At 39.3% G+C, this 20,134-nt stretch overlaps 1 protein-coding gene across 1 annotated transcript in view; it reads right to left on the bottom strand.

Annotated features, from left to right (window-relative positions):
* The window catches only part of LOC124269823 (discoidin domain-containing receptor 2-like), a 238,426-nt gene that overhangs the window by 72,586 nt on the left and 145,706 nt on the right, over positions 1–20,134 (bottom strand). Inside the window, exon 3 of the mRNA XM_046704856.1 lies at positions 9,732–9,837. Within this exon, the coding sequence (XP_046560812.1) occupies positions 9,732–9,837 (106 nt within the window). The remainder of the gene's footprint in view (positions 1–9,731; positions 9,838–20,134) is intronic.

Genomic DNA, 20,134 nt, shown 5'->3' with positions numbered 1-20,134 from the left:
TCTGTAGAGTTGGGAAACACACTAGACTGCACTTGTTTTTTAGATGAGAACAATATCAGGGTGGTGGTTTGATGTAGTATTACATTAAAACAAGAAACTAGGCTATTTAATATACAGATGAGAAAGACACCACAAGATCATTTCACTGATTTTTACGTTTTTGGAGGCAGATTTCATAGGGTCTACTAAATATCAAAAACAGTTTTTGAAGCAATTTGTGACATATTACTGGGTTCAGCAGCCAGTTTCAAAGAAGCTTATTAGCCCACTGGTCATGGCACCTGGTTCCAGGAACCCCTCTGAGTGGCCATTATAAGCTCATCAGGACGCCAATATGCATAACAATACCATGGGTCACATGCTCTGTACCTCTGCATCCTAAAGTTGCAGTGTGGCTGAAATTACCAGGGTTCTTGAAGCCTGCATTGCCAGGGTTTCATGCAGGAAGGAATTCCTGGTTGCATGGTGACTTCAGCAAAGAATGGAATCAAATTTTGAAGAAAATTTGCAGTATTTGCTGAATGGGAACAATGAGAACAATGGGTACATTGTGTGAAGCCCATTTCTGGTGCCCCCCATCCCATGATATTGAAGGAATATTGCTAAAAGCGGCATAAAACTAAACTTATTCCACTCACTCACCCACTCAAATGAAACAAATAATTGTAACAAGAACATATTAATATCTATAAAACTGTTAACTCTCTACTTGAGATAAAGATAGTTTTCTTTAGCCATTTTCTTATACTTGTCCTATTTGGGAGATTTTGTGGGGTAGCCTAATGGTTAAGCATTTGCTTGTCCTGCTGCAGACCTGGGTTTGATTCAACACATACTAATAATATGTGAAGCTCATTTCTAGAGTTCCCCCTGGAATACTGCTAAAAGCAGCGACAACCATAACTCACTCATGAAATGACAAATCAACTATAGTAACATGAAGAAATGGTGGTCCTTAACTTTTTTTGAGTAGCATACCTATAGAGGAAAGCAACAAATATACACACCTATATGTTTGCCAACGCTGCGGAAATAGTAGCCTGTGCTGGATATTTTGATAACTGAAAAATATCGCCTTTGTTTACACTGCGGCACGTTTCCCTGAATAAATGTCTCGATATTCAAGTGCTGAATGTATTACATTAGGTGTGCGATATTGTCAGTTCCTCCCAAAGAGTTGCACCTAAGATATACACATCCTCCAAATAAAACCATTTCAAAGCATTTATACCCAGTCAACTTCCCCAGGAATATAACAATGTACTGACATTGACATTCTCTGCTGCATCACGTGTGACGTCACTACCTCATCCTAAACTCCTGGAATGATATCACTGCTGGTTTACATAATAGCTGAGAGGAGTGTTGCAGCATTCTTGAAGCCTACACAACACTGACATGCCCTATCTGATACAGGCGCCATTAGGATCTGCAGGGCAGTAAACTACAATGTCGCCATGTCATCCAGTCAGGATGTTATCGCATTTATACACCACATGTGCAGAGTGAGTATCTATATACAACGCATGGCATTGCTGATGTTATACAATGCACATTGTTCCGGGGGTTGTATCTTGGTGTCAGATCAAGCACAGGGAAAGCCAAGGCTGGATCAAAGCAAGTGTATCAGTGCCACCTTGGGCTACTCGAAGCTCGCAACATTACACACAGCATAATCTTAGTGGGATGTGGGATCATTTACACCTCTACCTGATCACCTGACAACATGCACAGGAACATTAGTGACACTTGACCTCTGGATTAAGTAAACATGCGTACCTGTGGGTAAGAGCACTCTCTCGGGCATGTGATGCTGTACAGATGATAGGGTCTGACCTCACATACACAGGAACCACTGGGCAGAGGCAGCTGTACAGATACACAGAGATGTTTGTGGTACCGTTTCTGTACATTACTGTACAGCGATACTGCTGAGGGCTCATCCCCGGAATGTTTGATCCTCATCTTGAGAGCTGATATTTAACTTCCTTCCTGTATCATCAGTACCCAGAATGTCAAGATGTCACTGGAGTTGTTTCAGATGAGTGAGTGAGTGAGTGAGTGAGTGTGTGTCTCAAATTGGATCTAGCAGTGTTGCAGAAGAATCATGACAAGAGATGGACTGACTGAGTTTGGTTTTACGCCGCTTTTAGCAATATTCCAGCAACATCACGGCTGGGGACACCAGAAATGGGCTTCACACATTGTACCCATGTGGGGTTTCGAACCCGGGTCTTTGGCGTGAGACAAGAGATGGAAAAATATACACTTCACAATGTCCTTATTACCTGTGAGTGAGTGAGTGAGTGAGTGAGTGAGTGAGTGAGTGAGTGAGTGAGTGAGGATTAACACTGCTTTTAGCAATATTCCAGCAATATCATGCCAGGGGACACCAGAAATGGGCTTCATACATTGTACCCATGTGGGGAATCAAACTCTGGTCTTCAGTTTGACGAGCAAAAGCTGCAACCACTAGGCTACCCCACTGCCCCTGTTTCAAATGATTGTAAACTTGAATATGGAAATTTGGAATACTGCAAAAAGTTAGAAAAACAGAATAAAGATCAGAATATCCTAAGGATATGTTTGATATAAATATGATAGGACTATTGCATGATCTCGCAAGATCCTCCAGCGAGATTCATCGAACGCTTTATGTCACGACATGTATCAAAATTATTCAATATTACATTGTCGTGCAGTATCAGCTAATCTTGAAACAGTTTAACAGTCCATCCCTTGATCCAGCTTATGTCTGTGTAGGAGGATGGGGCTAAATACAGTTGAACCCTAATGGTGCTTACTACAACATTGGTGCTAATGTTAATTCACAGCCATAAATGGAGTTTGTTTACCGACTATTGATTATTCTTTGAACAATAACCTATCCAACTTAATGTAATGTCTTGACCATAAAAGTTCTCTGCATGGATATTAAGCTTTTTGAAGGATGGGTACCCTCATAAATAATATTTTTTCACAAAATTCATTTTCAGACGTTCAAATCATCAAAGGCACTATGTAATTAGTGTGGAGTTAAAAACACAGCTACCTCATACCTTGGACCAAAAAGCATTGATTAACACACACTGCCATGGAAAAATCGTGGTAACACGAGCTTTATTAAATCGTCAAGCTATAATGCAGAGTTCAGCGAAACACCTTAACAACATCAGGTCTAATATCAGCCATGATGACTTGGGTGAACTAATGCAATATACAGGACTGTACACTTTGCCGTCAAGCTCCAGCGTAATGTAATTCTGTAGACTATCTACTGTGCCATCAGTTGAGGTCATACATTGTTGTCTAGGTAATTTCATTGCTAACCATTGCTTACACTCTGTAATGTCTCCCCGGGGCCAAGCCAAGCCTGACATTTACCAGAGATCAGTAGATGGTTCATTCCATTATTGAAAGGTAAGGAACTCAGCCTGGGCTTTATATTCCTACACTGACAAATTCAATATGTTTTGGGGGGATTTCGCAAGAAAGGACCTTCAAATCAAATAAGGGACCTGATATCTTGATGTAAAATCAAGAATTGATTATGTTGATGATGATGATGATGTTGATGATGATGATGATGATGCAGGTAATGATGAAGGCAATGATGATGAAGACAATGACGATGATGATGATGACAATGACACTGATGATGAAGAAATGATGAAGACAATGGTTATGATGTGACAGCAATGATGAACAATTGATGAAAATGATGATGATGATGATGCAGGTAATGATGAAGGCAATGATGATGAAGACAACTACGATGATGATGATGACAATGACACTGATGATGAAGAAATGATGAAGAAAATGGTTATGATGTGACAACAATGATGAACAATTGATGAAAATGATGATGATGATGATGATGATGATGATGATGATGATGATGATGACGATGACGACGATGATGATGATGATGATCCATTCATATGAAAGTTGTTGTGCTGGATATCACACTCAAACTGCACAGATAATTATTACCCCGGTCAACCGATCAATGCGCACTTGACTTTCATTCTCAACTCCCTCGGGAGCATAAACCCCAAGCTGCCTGTGTGGTGCTAAAAGGTTAACAGTCACATTACCATCTCATCCTATATGTCGTAAACCGGTGTTAGGGTTTCATATCCCTATCCCAGGGTATCTCTGTAGGTAAGACAGAGTAATAAGGTGTGTAAGGATGACACCAGCAAGAGCATGGCTCTACTGCGCTGTAATCTTAACACCACCTGAAACAATACTCCTCCTCAACCTTCTCTTCTCCTGACACATTTGACATATCTACTATGTCTGGCAGAGCGGATATTAATGTAAATATATTATTTAGAGATTCCAACATCCAGGTATGATTTCAGGGCGGAGGCTTACAATGCATCACGTTTCCTTGACGATAAAGTGAAATCAGCGTAATGATGTTGAAAAAATAGTTGTTATAATGAAAATCTGATCAGCTGCGGAGAGGCAATAACGTGGAATCAGGGAGGTGAAAATTGACTACATTCCAGTGAAGGAAAGCTAGTCTAGGAAAAAATGTAAAAAATTAATCATTAATTGAATTAATTTTGATAATTCTCAGGAAAATACATATCACTTTATCAAGCACAATCTATGGCTTTAGAGTCTTTACAGGTTCTTTCTGAAAAAAGCATCTCATGAATATTATTTCAAGAGAAAATACAAACAAACAGCTTGCTTGATGAGACAATCCAGAAAATTCCACTGACAAATATACTATGCCAATTAAACATACATTTCCAGTCTTCGGACATTCTGACTAAGGATGGATGCCTAATTCTCAAGCCTTTTCACCATTGGTTGTTGTCCCAAAATAAACAAACTTAGAGAGTACTTCATTAACACAAGGAATTTCTCTTCTGACCCTTGACAAAACGTCTGATTTATGACGCAGCCGATTAGGGTTTGATTTTCTGCTGGTGGAAGGAATGGGAGGCAGGCCAGAATGGAGTGCCTCTGATTGAATGGGTAAGGTATATTACTGGCCAGTGGAAGTGTGATGGCTGATAGGCATCAGTGCAAGGTTATTATGTAACAACTGTTGTGAGATTCTTGCAATGGTTATGCCAGCTGTTATCCAAGCGGTACTAGAACATGGTACTGTGGCATGTGCTGATGGCATCATAAGCAATTACAGAGAATATAAAGTCTCAATTATTGGCTTCAACAGTGAGTGAGCAATATCACGGCAGGGGATGCCAGAAACAGGCTTCACACATTGTACCGATGTGGGGAATCGAACCTGGGCCTTCGGTGTGACAAGTGAACACTTGAACCACTAGGCTACTTCACCACCCTGGCCAAAAAAGACTTAATTGGGTGTAAAGGCAAAATAATGTGTTAAATACTATATGAATGGATCGCTGACATTAGTAAGGAGACCAGCTGGCCACAATGAATAACATATCCAAAACATATATCTTATTGATAGAAAAATGCACAGAATAAATGCTGCAATCTGATTGGCTTAGCATGTGACCTTATAACATACCACCACAAGGTCAGTGCCATCTCACAAGAAGGTCATTCATGGCTGTCTCAGAAGAGAGAGAGAGGCAGAGAGAGAGAGAGACAGAGAGAGAGAGAGAGAAACAGAGAAACAAAGAGAGACAGAGACAGAGAGAGAGACAGACAAACACAGAGAGAGACAGAGAAAGAAACAGAGAGAAACAGAAACAAAGAGAGGGACAGAAACAGAAACAGAGAGAAAAACAGAAACAGAGAGAGAGAGAGAGAAACAGAGAGACAGACAGACAGACACAGAGAGAGAGACAGACAGAGCGCTTCAGAAAATGCCTTATAACTTTTGTATTTTACAATGTCAACATTATGCATTATAAAATGTTTGTTTTGCTGCCTGCAAATCTTACTACATGAAACCTGCAACCTGGTTCCAAATGAATTTGGATATATCTATTGATTAATGTACCAAATGTCAAAATATACACTATTCCTTGCCAACTTCATAGAGATGTTGTGTGGCGATCAGCTTCACTGACAGGACTAAGCATTGCTACATTCTCCATAGTCCAAACATCCACAGTATCACAAACAGTGCAGAACAATAAAGTTACCTTCATGAATGGGAAAGAATGTCAAGTTTCAGGAACCATGAAATGGGAGGCAGTTTACCAAAGAACAACTGTCATTGAAACTGTGTAAATTGTAGGCGAGCTGTCCCAGACTTAGGTGCCATTAAATCAACCTTCTGATGACAAACACAGCTGAGTGTGCAAGAACAATACGTAGCTTATGTTTTGTTGTAACTTTACTATAAGACTAATGAAAGAGTCAACCAGCTTTTTCATCCAGTTCAAAACATCTGTTGGAAAGTTGTGTTTGAAATTTATTGCTACTTGAAAATGAAGCTACAAAATGCCTCGGTTGCTTGGCAATATTTAATACTATTTGCATGACAACATCTCCAAACAACTAGACATTTACTCTCCACCTCAACATTCAAAATATCCCTATGGAATGTTGAGTTGTATGTAAATATATCATGAGTGCATGCTTTAATTTTATGATGTCTGCATAGTTTGGCTCTGGATCCTCCTTACTCAGAGAAATGATGCCGTTAAAATGTCCCAAACATAACCATCGAGGATGTTCTGGGACCATAACATGTCAGTAAATATGATACACAAGGAGCTTTGATCTTTCCTTCACAAGTCTAACACACATCACTTCATTTTAAGCACAGAATTTTTTATCTGTCACATAGACTTATGATAAACAACCGACAATTTGAAAGCATCTCACAGCATCAGAGAGCACCCAGACTTTGCATCCTTGCCGAACCCGGATCATTTCTACAGATCTCTTGTAAACTGATAGTGTGAATAGCTATTGCACCAGTCTTGAATGAATTACAAGTGAAAATTAAATCAGTGGAGCTGATTTGGTGAGATGGATAGCTTAGCGAGGCATATTCCATCATCCTGAATTAACAATGTATTTTCATCTAGAAATAAAACACGTAAATCCTGCCAATATCAAACAAGCACGACACACCAGCCCAGAGATAAACAGAGACTTTCTATTGCCAGGATTTACAGCGCTGATCAAAAACAGGAGATATTACACTTCAAAGGTGGAGAAATTCTTTGCTTTCTTGTCTTATTTCACAAAAGGACTCTTCTCGCCAATGCCACAATGCAGGATCACTATACACTATAACTTTGTTTCATTTTTTTTCCCAGTCTGGCTCTTCTTCCATCGTTCTTGATTGGAGATTTACAAAAGTGACAAAAACAATCTCAATGGGAGATTTTCAGGACTTTCTTCATCTGCTTCACCTTTGTGGTGTAAAGATTGTAATCCTGTGGTTTACTCAGAGAACCACCCAGGAGTCCTAGCAGACATGCTTTGAATTTTGGCAGCTTCTTAGATAAAATTGCTTTATTCGCATATTTTGAGCTCCACCACACTGAAAGAGGGATACTCCTGACATTCTGCTGTCCGTCATACCTGTTGTGAAATTTTACAGGAACTTACTGGTACTTGAGACAGGTGAGTGAGTATAGTTTTATGCCACTTTTAGCAATATTGCAGTAATATCACAGCAATATCACAGTGGGTGACACCAGAAATGGGCTTCTCACATTGAACCCATGTGGGGAATCAAACCCGGGTCTTTGGTGTGGCAGGGATGGTGGGGTAGCCTAGTGGTTAAAGCGTTCACTTGTCAGGCCAAAGACCCAGGTTCGATTCCCCACATGGGTACGATGCGTAAAGCCCATTTCTGGTGTCCCCTGCTGTGATATTGCTAGAATATTATTAAAAGTGGCGTAAAACGTCACTCACTAACTCTTACTTGTGGCAAGTGAATGCTTTAACCAATGAGTACCCCAACACCCTTCAACAGACAGGTATAATAATAATAATAATAATAATAATAATGCTAATTTTTACGCCTAGAATCCAACACAGTGCTGCTGTCTGGCGTTACATTATTACCCTGATGGAATTGTACTTTCGAAGCTGCTACTAAGCGCTTTGCACAACCGTATAGGTCCGTACATCCGCTTCTCAGGTACCCATTTTGAACAGCTGGGTGGACTGAGTGCAATGTGGATGAAGTGCCTTGCCCAGGGACACAACACAGTATGAGACCCAGGTCACAAATTTTGCTGTCTCCACCGGGATTCGAACCCGGGCCTTTGGCGTGAGAGGCCATCACACTAACCACTACACCACCATGCTCCACGTGCATCATAGTAGCAATCATTTGACCGTTATTTTGTCTGATTCTTAATGTGGTGATTCTGAGTTCCAAGTACGTCATGTCTGTCCTCAGCGTTGCCTAAAGTGAGAACGTCTCTGTGACCTCCCTGTCATTGCATCCTATAGCGTGGAACATTGATTACACCCAAGTGAAACCTTGATGACACCAGGTGTTCATAGGCGGATCACTCCCCTGAATGGCATTGATGACACCTATATGGAGGGTGTGTCATCTTCATTAAGTAGTACTTAATGGGCTAATACCAATTAAGACACCAGGGTGCCGTTGTACAAAGCAATCTTAGCTCTAAGGTGGTAGTCCGCTAAGGTGAACTCCCATACCTTAACATAGACTTACTTAAGGTAGACCTTAAAGGTGACCGTAACTCCCATACCTTAACATAGACTTTAGGTAGTCTTAGCGATAAGGTTGTTTTGTACAACGGCACCCAGGGCCTAGATTTTCGAAGCTCTGTTAGCGATAAAACAGTCGTAAGTGCCATACATTAACATTAACTCATGACCATCTTAGCACTACGAGAGCTTCGAAAATCTAGGCCCAGGTGTTATAAGAAAAAAAATGTCGGCCTCCATGGTGGTGTCAAACTATGTAACATACTGAGGGAAACAAATAAGGAAAGTACAAATTTTCCTGTATTTTTGTCCAGGTTTCTTTGCAAGCTGTGTATTGCACTATGGATGAAAATCTGCGAATAAATAAAGGAACACTGAGATGAAGAGGTGTTCCCTTATTTGTCTCCCTCAGTATATTTACGAAGAGATAGTGCTCCACAGTGTCGCCCATGTGTGAATGTCTAGGCAGACACCTGGTGTCCAGGCTAGCTATTCTCGAAACTACGTAAGCCCTACGAACTTCTTAAGCCCATTCTTAACACATTGGCTACGATCAAAGTTAAGAATTCTTAGGGCTACGAACGTTTCGAGAATAAGGGCCCAGGCTAGCTATTCTCGAAACTACGTAAGCCCTACGAACTTCTTAAGCCCATTCTTAACACATTGGCTACGATCAAAGTTAAGAATTCTTAGGGCTACGAACGTTTCGAGAATAAGGGCCCAGGCTAGCTATTCTCGAAACTACGTAAGCCCTACGAACTTCTTAAGCCCATTCTTAACACATTGGCTAGGATCAAAGTTAAGAATTCTTAGGGCTACGAACGTTTTGAGAATAAGGGCCCAGGCTAGCTATTCTCGAAACTACGTAAGCCCTACAAACTTCTTAAGCCCATTCTTAACACATTGGCTACGATCAAAGTTAAGAATTCTTAGGGCTACGAACGTTTCGAGAATAAGGGCCCAGGAGTACAGTGTGTATAGTAGAGCCCTTTACACATATATATCTATCAAGACACAGTAATCATGGGTGTTCTTCCTCCCTCAAGTACAATCAGCTGATCGATCAAAGATAGTCCACGCTGCACATTTTTTTAACCAAAGTGTTAGAACATGACACCTACCTGGCATTCTCAGGCCCAACTTGAGCTTTGTCATATGATGAAGAAGCTGTGATGGCGTCATCAGGGATGGCACCAGACTGCATACCCAAAGCATTCAGACATTCCTCTGAAAATTAAAACACATACTTTGAATACTGTGAACTAGAATTACTAAAAATGAGCAAAACTAAAAATGGTAGACAGCCATCAGCAAAATACATTGTTCTCAAAAATGGATATATAATAATCAATATTGTCTGAAACTTTTATGAATAATTCATGAACATGCCAGTCTAAATAAAACCCAATTGTTATGATTGTGTGAAAACTACCTCCATTACATCAGAAGTAATGTTGATGTAGTCGAGCAAATGTATTCAAAGGACTTACAGTTGCTCAGAATAGACCTCTGGGATATAACTCTTATCAAGGATTGTTCAATGTATATACTGCACATGTCGTGCAATCAAAATTTTCAATCCATATTTGTTGTAACTTAAAAGCCTAAATACAAAACATATTGTATTACTGATTTTAAAAACCATTGTATTTCTTCCTCATATGCCTGTGAATTGAAATTCTATAATTTTACAATGATGTCTCATGCTAATATCTGAATGTGGAAAAATTCAAAGAGAATTCAATTCAAGACAAAAGACTTTGTGCAAACAAAAGAAACATAAATCCCAACAACATTAGAAAGATGACAGCCATCAAACCTTAATGGTGATAAAGTAAAACACTTGGGGTCTACAGGGAAACTCTGAACCACGGCCACAATATTCTGTGTGACAAGTTCTCCCTTGGCAACTATAAAATACCATGTTTGAATTGGGAACGTAATGTCAGATTTGAGGAACAGACTCACTGGCACCAACTAAGATCCACACAAATCATAATAGGAAGTCTAAACCTCCATTCTCTCAGAGCCTTCATGTCTTCCCTCAAACCATATCTGCATCGAATGACAATAAGCTATTTTTTTTAATCTGTTAAAGCATACTCTCTTCTATGTTAATGTTATAAAATCTTATAGATTCTGAATTTCAATCATTTTACTCCACAAAACCTACGTACTGCTAATAACAGACTCAGATATATCCAGTTTTGAAGATCCTAGACTTAGATTAAAACTCTCACAATATATGCTTTTATAGTGAGTGAGTGAGTTTAGTTTTATGCCACACTCAGCAATATTCCAGCTATATGGTGGCGATCTGTAAATAATCAAGTCTGGACCAGTCAATCCAGGGATCAACAGCATGAACATCGATCTCTACGCAATTGGGATACGATGACATGTGTCAACCAAGTCGGCGAGCCTGACCACCCGATCCCTTTAGTCGCCTCTTACGACAAGCATGGGTTACTGAAGATCAATTCTAACCCGGACCTTCACGGGTAACATGTTCGTTATAAGAGGCAAGTCATAGGATTGAGTGGTTAGCCCTCTGGTCAACACTTGTCATCCCATCTGCATGGATTGATGCTCATGATTTCAATCACTGGATCGTCTGGTCATGACTTCCTTTTTGCAGACAGCCCATGGCTTGGATATTGCTGAGTGTGTTGTTCAACAACAAACGTGAATTAGTTCATGGGGAAGGGCACATAGTTATTTAGTTCTCTCATGTTTTCTTGCAAGATTCCAGAATGCCGGATTGTGTTTTCTGTGAAAGTTTGACACAGGACCGAATAGTTTGAATCAAACCCATTTACTGGTATTGTATTCCGATCAGTCGAGGGATACTACATACGCGGTACTGTTTTCCAATTAGAAGAATGTCAAATACAGCAAATCCTATTATTTCTACACTAAGCACACAAGGAGAGACTTCTCTTCACATTTCATCAGATACTTTAATGCTTGAACGGTTTTCAAGTTATTCTCAGCAAAGTCGATGCTTCTGCTTTCCTTAAGACTTGCTACAAACATACAAAATGACATGCCTTGACAGGGAAATCGTCTCTGCACTGTCGTGCTGCAGACTTAAAGAAAAAGATGGTTGTACAGCCCTTTCTGCTACGACAGGAGATAGGTGGCAGCGACCTTGTTATTGATCAGGTGCTGTTAAAAAGGCGGCTTGATCCCTTCATACATGAGGTATTACACACAGCCATCATGGAGCAAAACTTGTCATTTGCTCAGCATCTCCTCAGAAAGCATCTTATCTATGATCCATGATGAAAAACCTGAGATGCTGCGGGGAAATATCATTCTCTATCGATCAACAACATTTTCCCGATTACGCATTACTTGCAAAATGAGATCCGCTCAAAAACACAATCCTTTCTCACATACATCAAAATTACTTTATCATTATCCCAGCAGTAAATTCATTTTTTCACTGAATTGCATCAAGGTTAATTAGTTAAGAATTAAATAGTTTTTGTATCTGTTCTGATACTACAGTTGAGTTATTTCACAAACAAGATGGAGTTACCTCCCTTGTGCTACTGGTTTACAGCAGACGTCTGTAATGACATTGCGATGGAAACAGTTATTGATACAAGGAGAATGTCATGCAACTTCCTTACAATTTCAGCATCTTTTACATCCAACTGCTATAAATGAAAGAGTATTATACGTCTGAACTTCCTGATTTTTTAAAAAGAACTGCTATGTATATCCTGTTGAGATGGAAGTATCCAACTTGTGACGAAAGCATGTTGTTGATGTAGAATGTCATAATATAAAGGAGATGATTCAGTAACAGATGAGATAGTGATGGGAATAGAATAAAACAGAATCTCTTTCTTGCATTGTTCTTGGGAGGAACAATCACAGCATTTAGGAAATGGCTGCATGTAGGGCTGCTCAAATCATGACTGATATGTTTACATAACATTCCAAGGATCCATACAACTCAGTGTTACATAGGAATGAATGAATTGGACTATAGGAGTATAGGAGTATAGACTCCTGAAAACATCACCGTTTCATGTTGCGTCAGGTGCTACAATTACAGTTTATTTCAGGCAGTCCGTTGTTGCAATATACCCCGCCCAGTGTTGCCATATACCCCCGCCCGGTAATCTGTAGAATGCTGATGAAGGCATGCTTCAACACTAAACACTCAGTGGTGATAATGAAATTCATAGCATACTTTATAAGACAGATTTAGGTTGACAAATTTCACTTCTCACTGCAACAAACACCAAGGCTTGTCATTGTTCTAATTAATGGAGTCTTATCTGATTTGCCAGGCTCGGTGCATCTGTGAATTTTGACAAAAGATAAAACCAGGATGATGTTTCTGTGAATTCCTCCAGTGAATAAAATCGCGCATTTGCATGTCACCCCGTGATCATTGCACGACCATGTTTGCCGAGTCCCTGGGCTCACAGATCAATACATCGTAATGGATTTAATCGCATCCAGTATGGCCCAGGCAAAATGGATTAAATTCGTTGAATTTTGTGGCATTGTATTTGCTACATCCTGCTTAAGTTGTGCATAGGCTGTCAAGTCGGAAATGAAAACGAGCACGGCGATCGAATACCATCCTTTTATCGCGGGAAGAATGAAGTTTACGTGTCCGACCTGAACCCAAGGAAATGCAACCTTCATACCTGTCTCATTAAAATCTGATAATTTACACTTCAACAGTTTTCCATGAATGAAATTTGTAGGAGAATGCCTGGTCAAATTGTTTGATGACTAGGCAAAGTTCTGGAAAAAATGGTTTGGAACAAAGGACAACAGACTTTCTTTGTTTGTGTCAAGTTTGATAACCAGCATGTTTAAGCTGAGCCCTTCAGAAATGGAAGAAGCAGACGTGAGGTGACATGTGTTAATTGCAAATTGCATAATGTCCTTGAAGTAAGCTAATTTTGTAGGAAAATACAAATTCACATCACCCAATTAATACTTTGTCATGCAAATATGCCTTCCATGTCAGAATTTTATCAATTACTGCTACATCAGCCATATTGAGAGGATTACTAATATGCCAAGCAATCCAAAGCAGGAATAATCGTGCCATCATCTTTTTAACATGCCAAAACTTTACTTGCCTTTGAATTACTTGTTATATTTTTAGTCAATGGCATGAGTGAGTGAGTGAGTGAGTGAGTGGGTGGGTGGGAGGTGGAGTGAGTGAGTGGAGGTGGTGAGTGAGTGAGTGAGTGAGTGAGTGAGTGAGTGAGTGAGTGAGTGAGTGAGTGAGTGAGTGAGTGAGTGAGTGAGTGAGTGAGTGAGTGAGTGAGTGTGTGAGTGTGTGTGTGTGTGTGTGTGTGGTTTAACGCCCCTTTTAGCAATATTCAAGCAACATATCTAGCCTGGAAAAGGCGAGTTAAAAATATTCTCAATATTAACACCACAGCAGGAGGGTACACCGGAAATGTGCTTCACACATTGTACCCATGTGGGGAATTGAACCTGGGCCTTTGACATGACGAGTGATTGCTTTAACCACTAGGCTACCCCACCACCCGGCATGATTCAAACAAACACTTACATATATTTATGTAAATTATGTGATTTTCAGGTTTTATTGGTAGATCAAGACATGATTTCTCTTTGCGTGAACAATTAATTAATTATGAGTGATCTGTTCATAAAATTTACAACACTACTGACTTCATTTGTCATTTAACCCCTGGCCTTTGTTTCGGCTAATAAGAGACATGATTATTTCATAGCGTTGACATTTTGAATCAACAAAGATGTGAGTAAACAATAAATATCATGCACCTTTTCCTCCCTAAAATTTTAAAAGAATTCAAGAATTTATTTATACAAACCTAGATTGCCATCTCAGAAACAAGTTGAAGCTGGAGGGAACTATTTCGCATCTGATGGAAATGTGTATCTGGTTTGTTGGCTGAACCTACACTGGATGTGACAGTGATAGAACACCTCTGATTGCTTTAAATCTGTTAAGAAGCCATGCATTGTATGTAGCAGAGAGAGTATCAGCACCATGGTAGGCTCTATACACTTGTCATGGGAGAGAGCTCAGTCTATCAGCTGAGGAAGAGATAAACCTTTCTCAATGACAGAAATCAGTGTCTAAATGAAGCTCGGAACAGCTGATCAGATAGATATTGTTATTTATTGGTTGTGGCATTAATAGAACATTTCTGATTAGAGGAAGGCCAAGGAAAGTCCGTTCTGAAGCTGTACAAGGTTTTAACTTGCAACAAAGACTAAGGCATAACTCTATAGGATTTCTGATTGCAGGAAAACCAAAGGTTGTTTGTTCTGAACATGTAAGGCTTACACTTGCAACAACGACAAGGACGTGAATCTATGAGATGAGATTGTTTGTTAATGTGCTTGTTGTTTAACCTGGTACTCATAATGACAGCATGCAAATGATCAAATCTGGACCAGAACATCCAGTGATTGTTATTGTGAGCCAGTATCTCATAGGGTGAGATGAAATTGAGATGGTAAAAGATCAAAGAAAGTAAAAAACAACTATGTACTACCCAAGAATACTAATGTCCTCTCTCACCTGTCCAGGAGATAGGTTCATTTGTACAGGTGTAACAAACAGAGAAAACTGTTCGTGTTTGTATTTTCTTAATCCCATAGTTGTCTGATATTGTATCCTTTAAAGTTTGTATTTCAAGAATATCATATTTATTCCAAACCTATTTGAAAGTTAATCTCAATTGAACTGTGTAAAAGAATCCATTTGACCCCGCAGGTGCTTGAAAGAAGTAAATGTACTGGTCTTTACCCAGCAGTGTTTGATCAGTGCTGAACACACAATTGTACGCAACCTGTGAACGGCTTGGGTCAACTTGCAAGGAGAATTGAAGAAAATCTGCATTTTTATATCCACCTGATTAATTCATAGCCACAGATGTATAGCCGTGACATATGATGAGGTGAATGACGAATCGTACCCACAAGTCAGTGGATTAATGCCTATATCATTCACGAGGCAAGGAAACGAGTTCTTCTTTTAACGCTGCAAACTGCTTACGGTCAGCGATAAACTGCAGTACCTGAGGGAAATGAATTCTGGAGTAACATTACATACATTTAGATCTTCCACTCTCGATGGGAAGCTAAAAAGTGTTTTACTCGCTATAAGAGCAATCGTGTAGTGCTTGATGAAAGGCTGTAATCTTCACTTTCCTCCTCTGACATTTCTGAGAGTAACTGTAATGTCCTCCAAGAATAGCATGGCGAGTTTAGTAGCAATCCGGCGCATATTTCCGACATCCTGCTTATCAAGATGGCTTTACTCTTGTCCCGAGGAGCAGCATTCAACAGGATAATCCATGCATACCCTAAGTAATGCCAACTTATCTATTGTCTGTTTTGGGACTTGAAACAGTCTTGGACTTTGATCAGGAAACAACATCATGTTACACACGATATAGAAGCTGAAGGCATGTTGGAGAACTCCACGCCCTGTTTTAACAGCTAAGAACCAGGATGGTATGATCAGGATGTGGTTTCAAGAGGTTTATTTTATGTTTTCACTAAAAATATCACAAGGTTACTCAAATATGCCATGATTGCCCACATCATCAGCTAACTCTGATGGATACGTCAGTCTGAAGTCTATGATGGTCAATTTGTCCACTTGGATAAAGTGCCGTCTGCTTTTTCAATAGACGTCTGCCTCCATTTTTGTCTGCCTGTTATTGGTTCCTAGTTCATTTCCGGACTATTCTGCAGTTTGTTTTCACTGGGCAAACTCCAACTGCTGACAGGGATGAACAACAGAGGATAACAGTCTCCACTCAGATACAACTAATTTCCAGCACAAACCACAAACCCTTCACTGCTGGCAATTATCACTTCGTCCAAAAGCAGACAGTCAAACCTGTTTCTTTCAAACATCAGTAATATTTCTACCTAGTTCCCTGGCAGATCCTGATTACTGAAAGGTGAAGCTGTGGCATCAGCAACTTGTCTAACATCAGATCACTTCCTTCACATCCTCAAATACCTAATTTCATTTACTTGATCAAGCAACACCTAATATGTGTCTTGGAGGTTTGCATGGAGTTCAGGGTGGCTTTAGAACTGGAAGGTCTGCTGGTGGAGTGGAAAGCTAATCATTTCTTCATATTTTCTTCATTATTCTTCTCACAAAACTGACAACTGGTCAGATTTCATCAAACCAGATTAGTTCAAGTAAATAAATTATGCATGAGCACCTCATCACCATGGAAAACTAATTCCATAGTGACCAATGATTCATGCCAAATGCATTATGGGTACGACCATAATTCTAGTGCAGCTCTTATAATTAGCCACCAGTTCTTGTTCTTATGTCACAAAAACAGTTTCTGACCATCCTCCACTTTGCTCATCTAGAAAACAAATATTGCCAGAAAGATTTAACTGCAAAAAATATCCACCAATCATCTTTGATTACCTACTCTTCAGTGTTCACAGATGTCCATGACTGATGAAATCAAGCCGGCCTGTACTAACAGGTAACTAGGTCCGTTGTTTGCATAAATGTCACACATATATATCTATTATTTAGATGCTTAAGTCCTCCCATCCTGGAATCCATATTCCTGATATTGCTGTAGAAAACATCGGAAGCTGGCAAACAGAGTGTGTTCCTGACCAATAATTGACCAGGTCTCAAATGGCAGCACAGCACGAAAACTAGACATCGAATTAAACAACTCCATCTGCCCTAATGGGAACTTGGCATTTCAAGCAAGAGAGGTACCAGGAATGAGACATGGCATCTACAATTATATATTGAACACGAAATCGTAGGGAGAGGGTTGATGAATCGGGTTTGGAAGTAATTAACGTTTTTGACACAAGTAATTTGATGCAAAGTACCTAGACACTTCTGTAGACAGCGTGGGACAAGGAAGATTCACCGCTGAAGAAATTATCCTTCATTAATCGAGGAACCATACGGTAGAAATCAATACTTTCCAACAGACTTATTACATATAGCCGACTCAATCAAGTGTTTACGCTTGCAAGATATTTTCTACCATGTTTTTGCATCACTCTCAATGTTTACTAAACTTGTCCGTGCTTTTCTAATACCTTGGCTGCCCAAAGAAGAAGAACAAAATTTGATAAATACATTTCTTCCATCAAATTTCTTGACACAAATACCATGTATTGTCAAGATGTAGATTTGCAATTTTGCCCCCAAATGACAGACACATCTCAAAGTTGAAATACTTGTATCGAGGGAAGAATTTTGAGAACACAAATATGTCAAACAGGTCAAAATCTCTACACTTTGCTCTTTAAAATGTCAGGAAAACTGCCAGGAAGTACTATTTTTGAAAACTATTGAACACCCAACCATGACAGCTGAAGTCCCAGTGGAGATACCAAAGCTGGTGGTTTCAAATTGCTAATGGCCTGTCATGTTGGATACACGTTCACCCATAACTAAAACACATTTAGTTACTAGCTTAGTTCAAACAATGGCATTTCCTGGTTGTTCTTGATGCCATAACTGCTGTTATTCATCAAAAGTACTGTCACATAATGATGGAATGTCAGATCCATGAGTCAAGAATGGCATCAGAGGTTCACAGAAAGCTGTTGGTTATTATGAACCTTACACACAGAAAGCTGTTGGTTATTATGAACCTTACACACAGAAAGCTGTTGGTTATTATGAACCTTACACACAGAAAGCTGTTGGTTATTATGAACCTTACACACAGAAAGCTGTTGGTTGCTTCCAAAGGTTATTCCCTTACACACATGTTGTCATCAGAAACTTACTTCACATCCGCTTTATCATAAAAGTCATTCTTCAACAGCTTAAGATTTTTCAGCACATTAAACAAGATTACAAGTCATTCTTCAAATTACAACCACTTAGCTATCCGTCATTCTTCAACAGCTAGCTATAAGTCATTCTTCAACCAACGAACATACATGTCATTCTTCAACCAACTTAGCCATATGTCATTCTTCAACTAACTTAGCTATATGTCATTCTTCAACTAACTTAGCCATATGTCATTCTTCAACCAACTTAGCCATATGTCATTCTTCAACCAATCAAGATACAAGTTGTTCTTCAACCAGCTCAAATACAGCTCATTCCTCAACCAACTTGGCTACATGCCATTCTTCAACCAGCTCAAATACAGCTCATTCTTTAACCAACATGGCTACATGCCATTCTTCAACCAAATTAGATACAAGTCATTCTTCAACCAACTTAGATACATGTCATTCTTTATCCAGCCAAGATAAAAAGTCAGATGAAATGTTCTAATGAAGCTTAATTTCTCATTAACAATGTCGCCTGCTTTTGAAATATGAGCTGCTAACGAACAAAACATTTTGGAAAAGAAAAGAAAAACAGTGATAAGTTTTCAAAAGTGTCATATATATGTGCTTGTTAACAGCTAGCTGTCGAGAATTATGTCTAGCAACAAAGTAATAAAAACTGTCTTAAATATTTTTAAAAGGTTACATCATAATGTTGAAGGTTTAAGCTACTACACAACACTTACGAGAGGCACAGCTTATTTACATCATCGCCATTTTCTGGTCACATGGCCGACAAGTGTGTTTTCCAGAGTTAGCTCTCACGACACCTGCGCGCCAGCAATATATTTCATAATTATCCCACAATTCCTGATTCCATTATATCCATGAATGATGATCAGCAATTTGCAACAAATTGTGCTTTTGTTGTTTCATCTGCTGTTTACATCTTATTTCCGGAAACAGGTAAAATATGGCTCCTGTTCAGTTAGAAAATCTGGCGAGAAATGTATTTCCAACATACGGAGCAGATAAGACATATAGGCTTGGTGTATTTTTATAGAAGCTCCGCTGCAAAGAAAATAAATAAGATTTTTACCTGGGCCATCAATTCTTTGTGGATCAACAGGTTTGACTTTGACAAGATGAAGATAGCGTTAAACTGAAGTTGCAGTGTTTGAGTGACTGACTGAGATAGACAGATTGATAACGCTAATGTTCTGACAAATGATGCATTGAGCTTCCAGTGTTGATCTTCTGTTTCATAACAAAATAGTCAAATCACACCTAAGATAATACTGCTAAACTCATCAAGCTTATTGTTGTAAGTGTTTTAATACTTTAAAGCATCGCTCTGTGAAAATAAAACAACACGCTGGAAACACTTAATTCCATCCTTTGCTTTTTGAAACAAAAATATATAAAACTGATGATATACAAAATTGAAATTGATGTTCACTTGCTATAGACTGCCTTCATCATCTTAATTTGGACTGAGATAAGTAAAAACAGGCTTCATGTCCAAGGTGCACTTGGATCAGATCATGGCCTACTTGCCTAATTTGTTTCATATCATCTATGTCACAATAAGGTATTGAGCATGGGATAATCTGAATATTAGATAATGTGAGTGAGTGAGTGAGTGAGTGAGTGAGTGAGTGAGTGAGTGAGTGAGTGAGTGAGTGAGTGAGTGAGTGAGTGAGTGAGTGAGTGAGTGAGTGAGTGAGTGAGTGAG

Source organism: Haliotis rubra, unplaced genomic scaffold (assembly GCF_003918875.1).
Source record: "Haliotis rubra isolate DU_JTF1 unplaced genomic scaffold, ASM391887v1 Scf148, whole genome shotgun sequence".
NCBI lineage: Eukaryota > Metazoa > Mollusca > Gastropoda > Lepetellida > Haliotidae > Haliotis > Haliotis rubra.
Note: the sequence above shows the minus strand (reverse complement) of the source record. Positions and strands in the feature narration are given on the sequence as shown.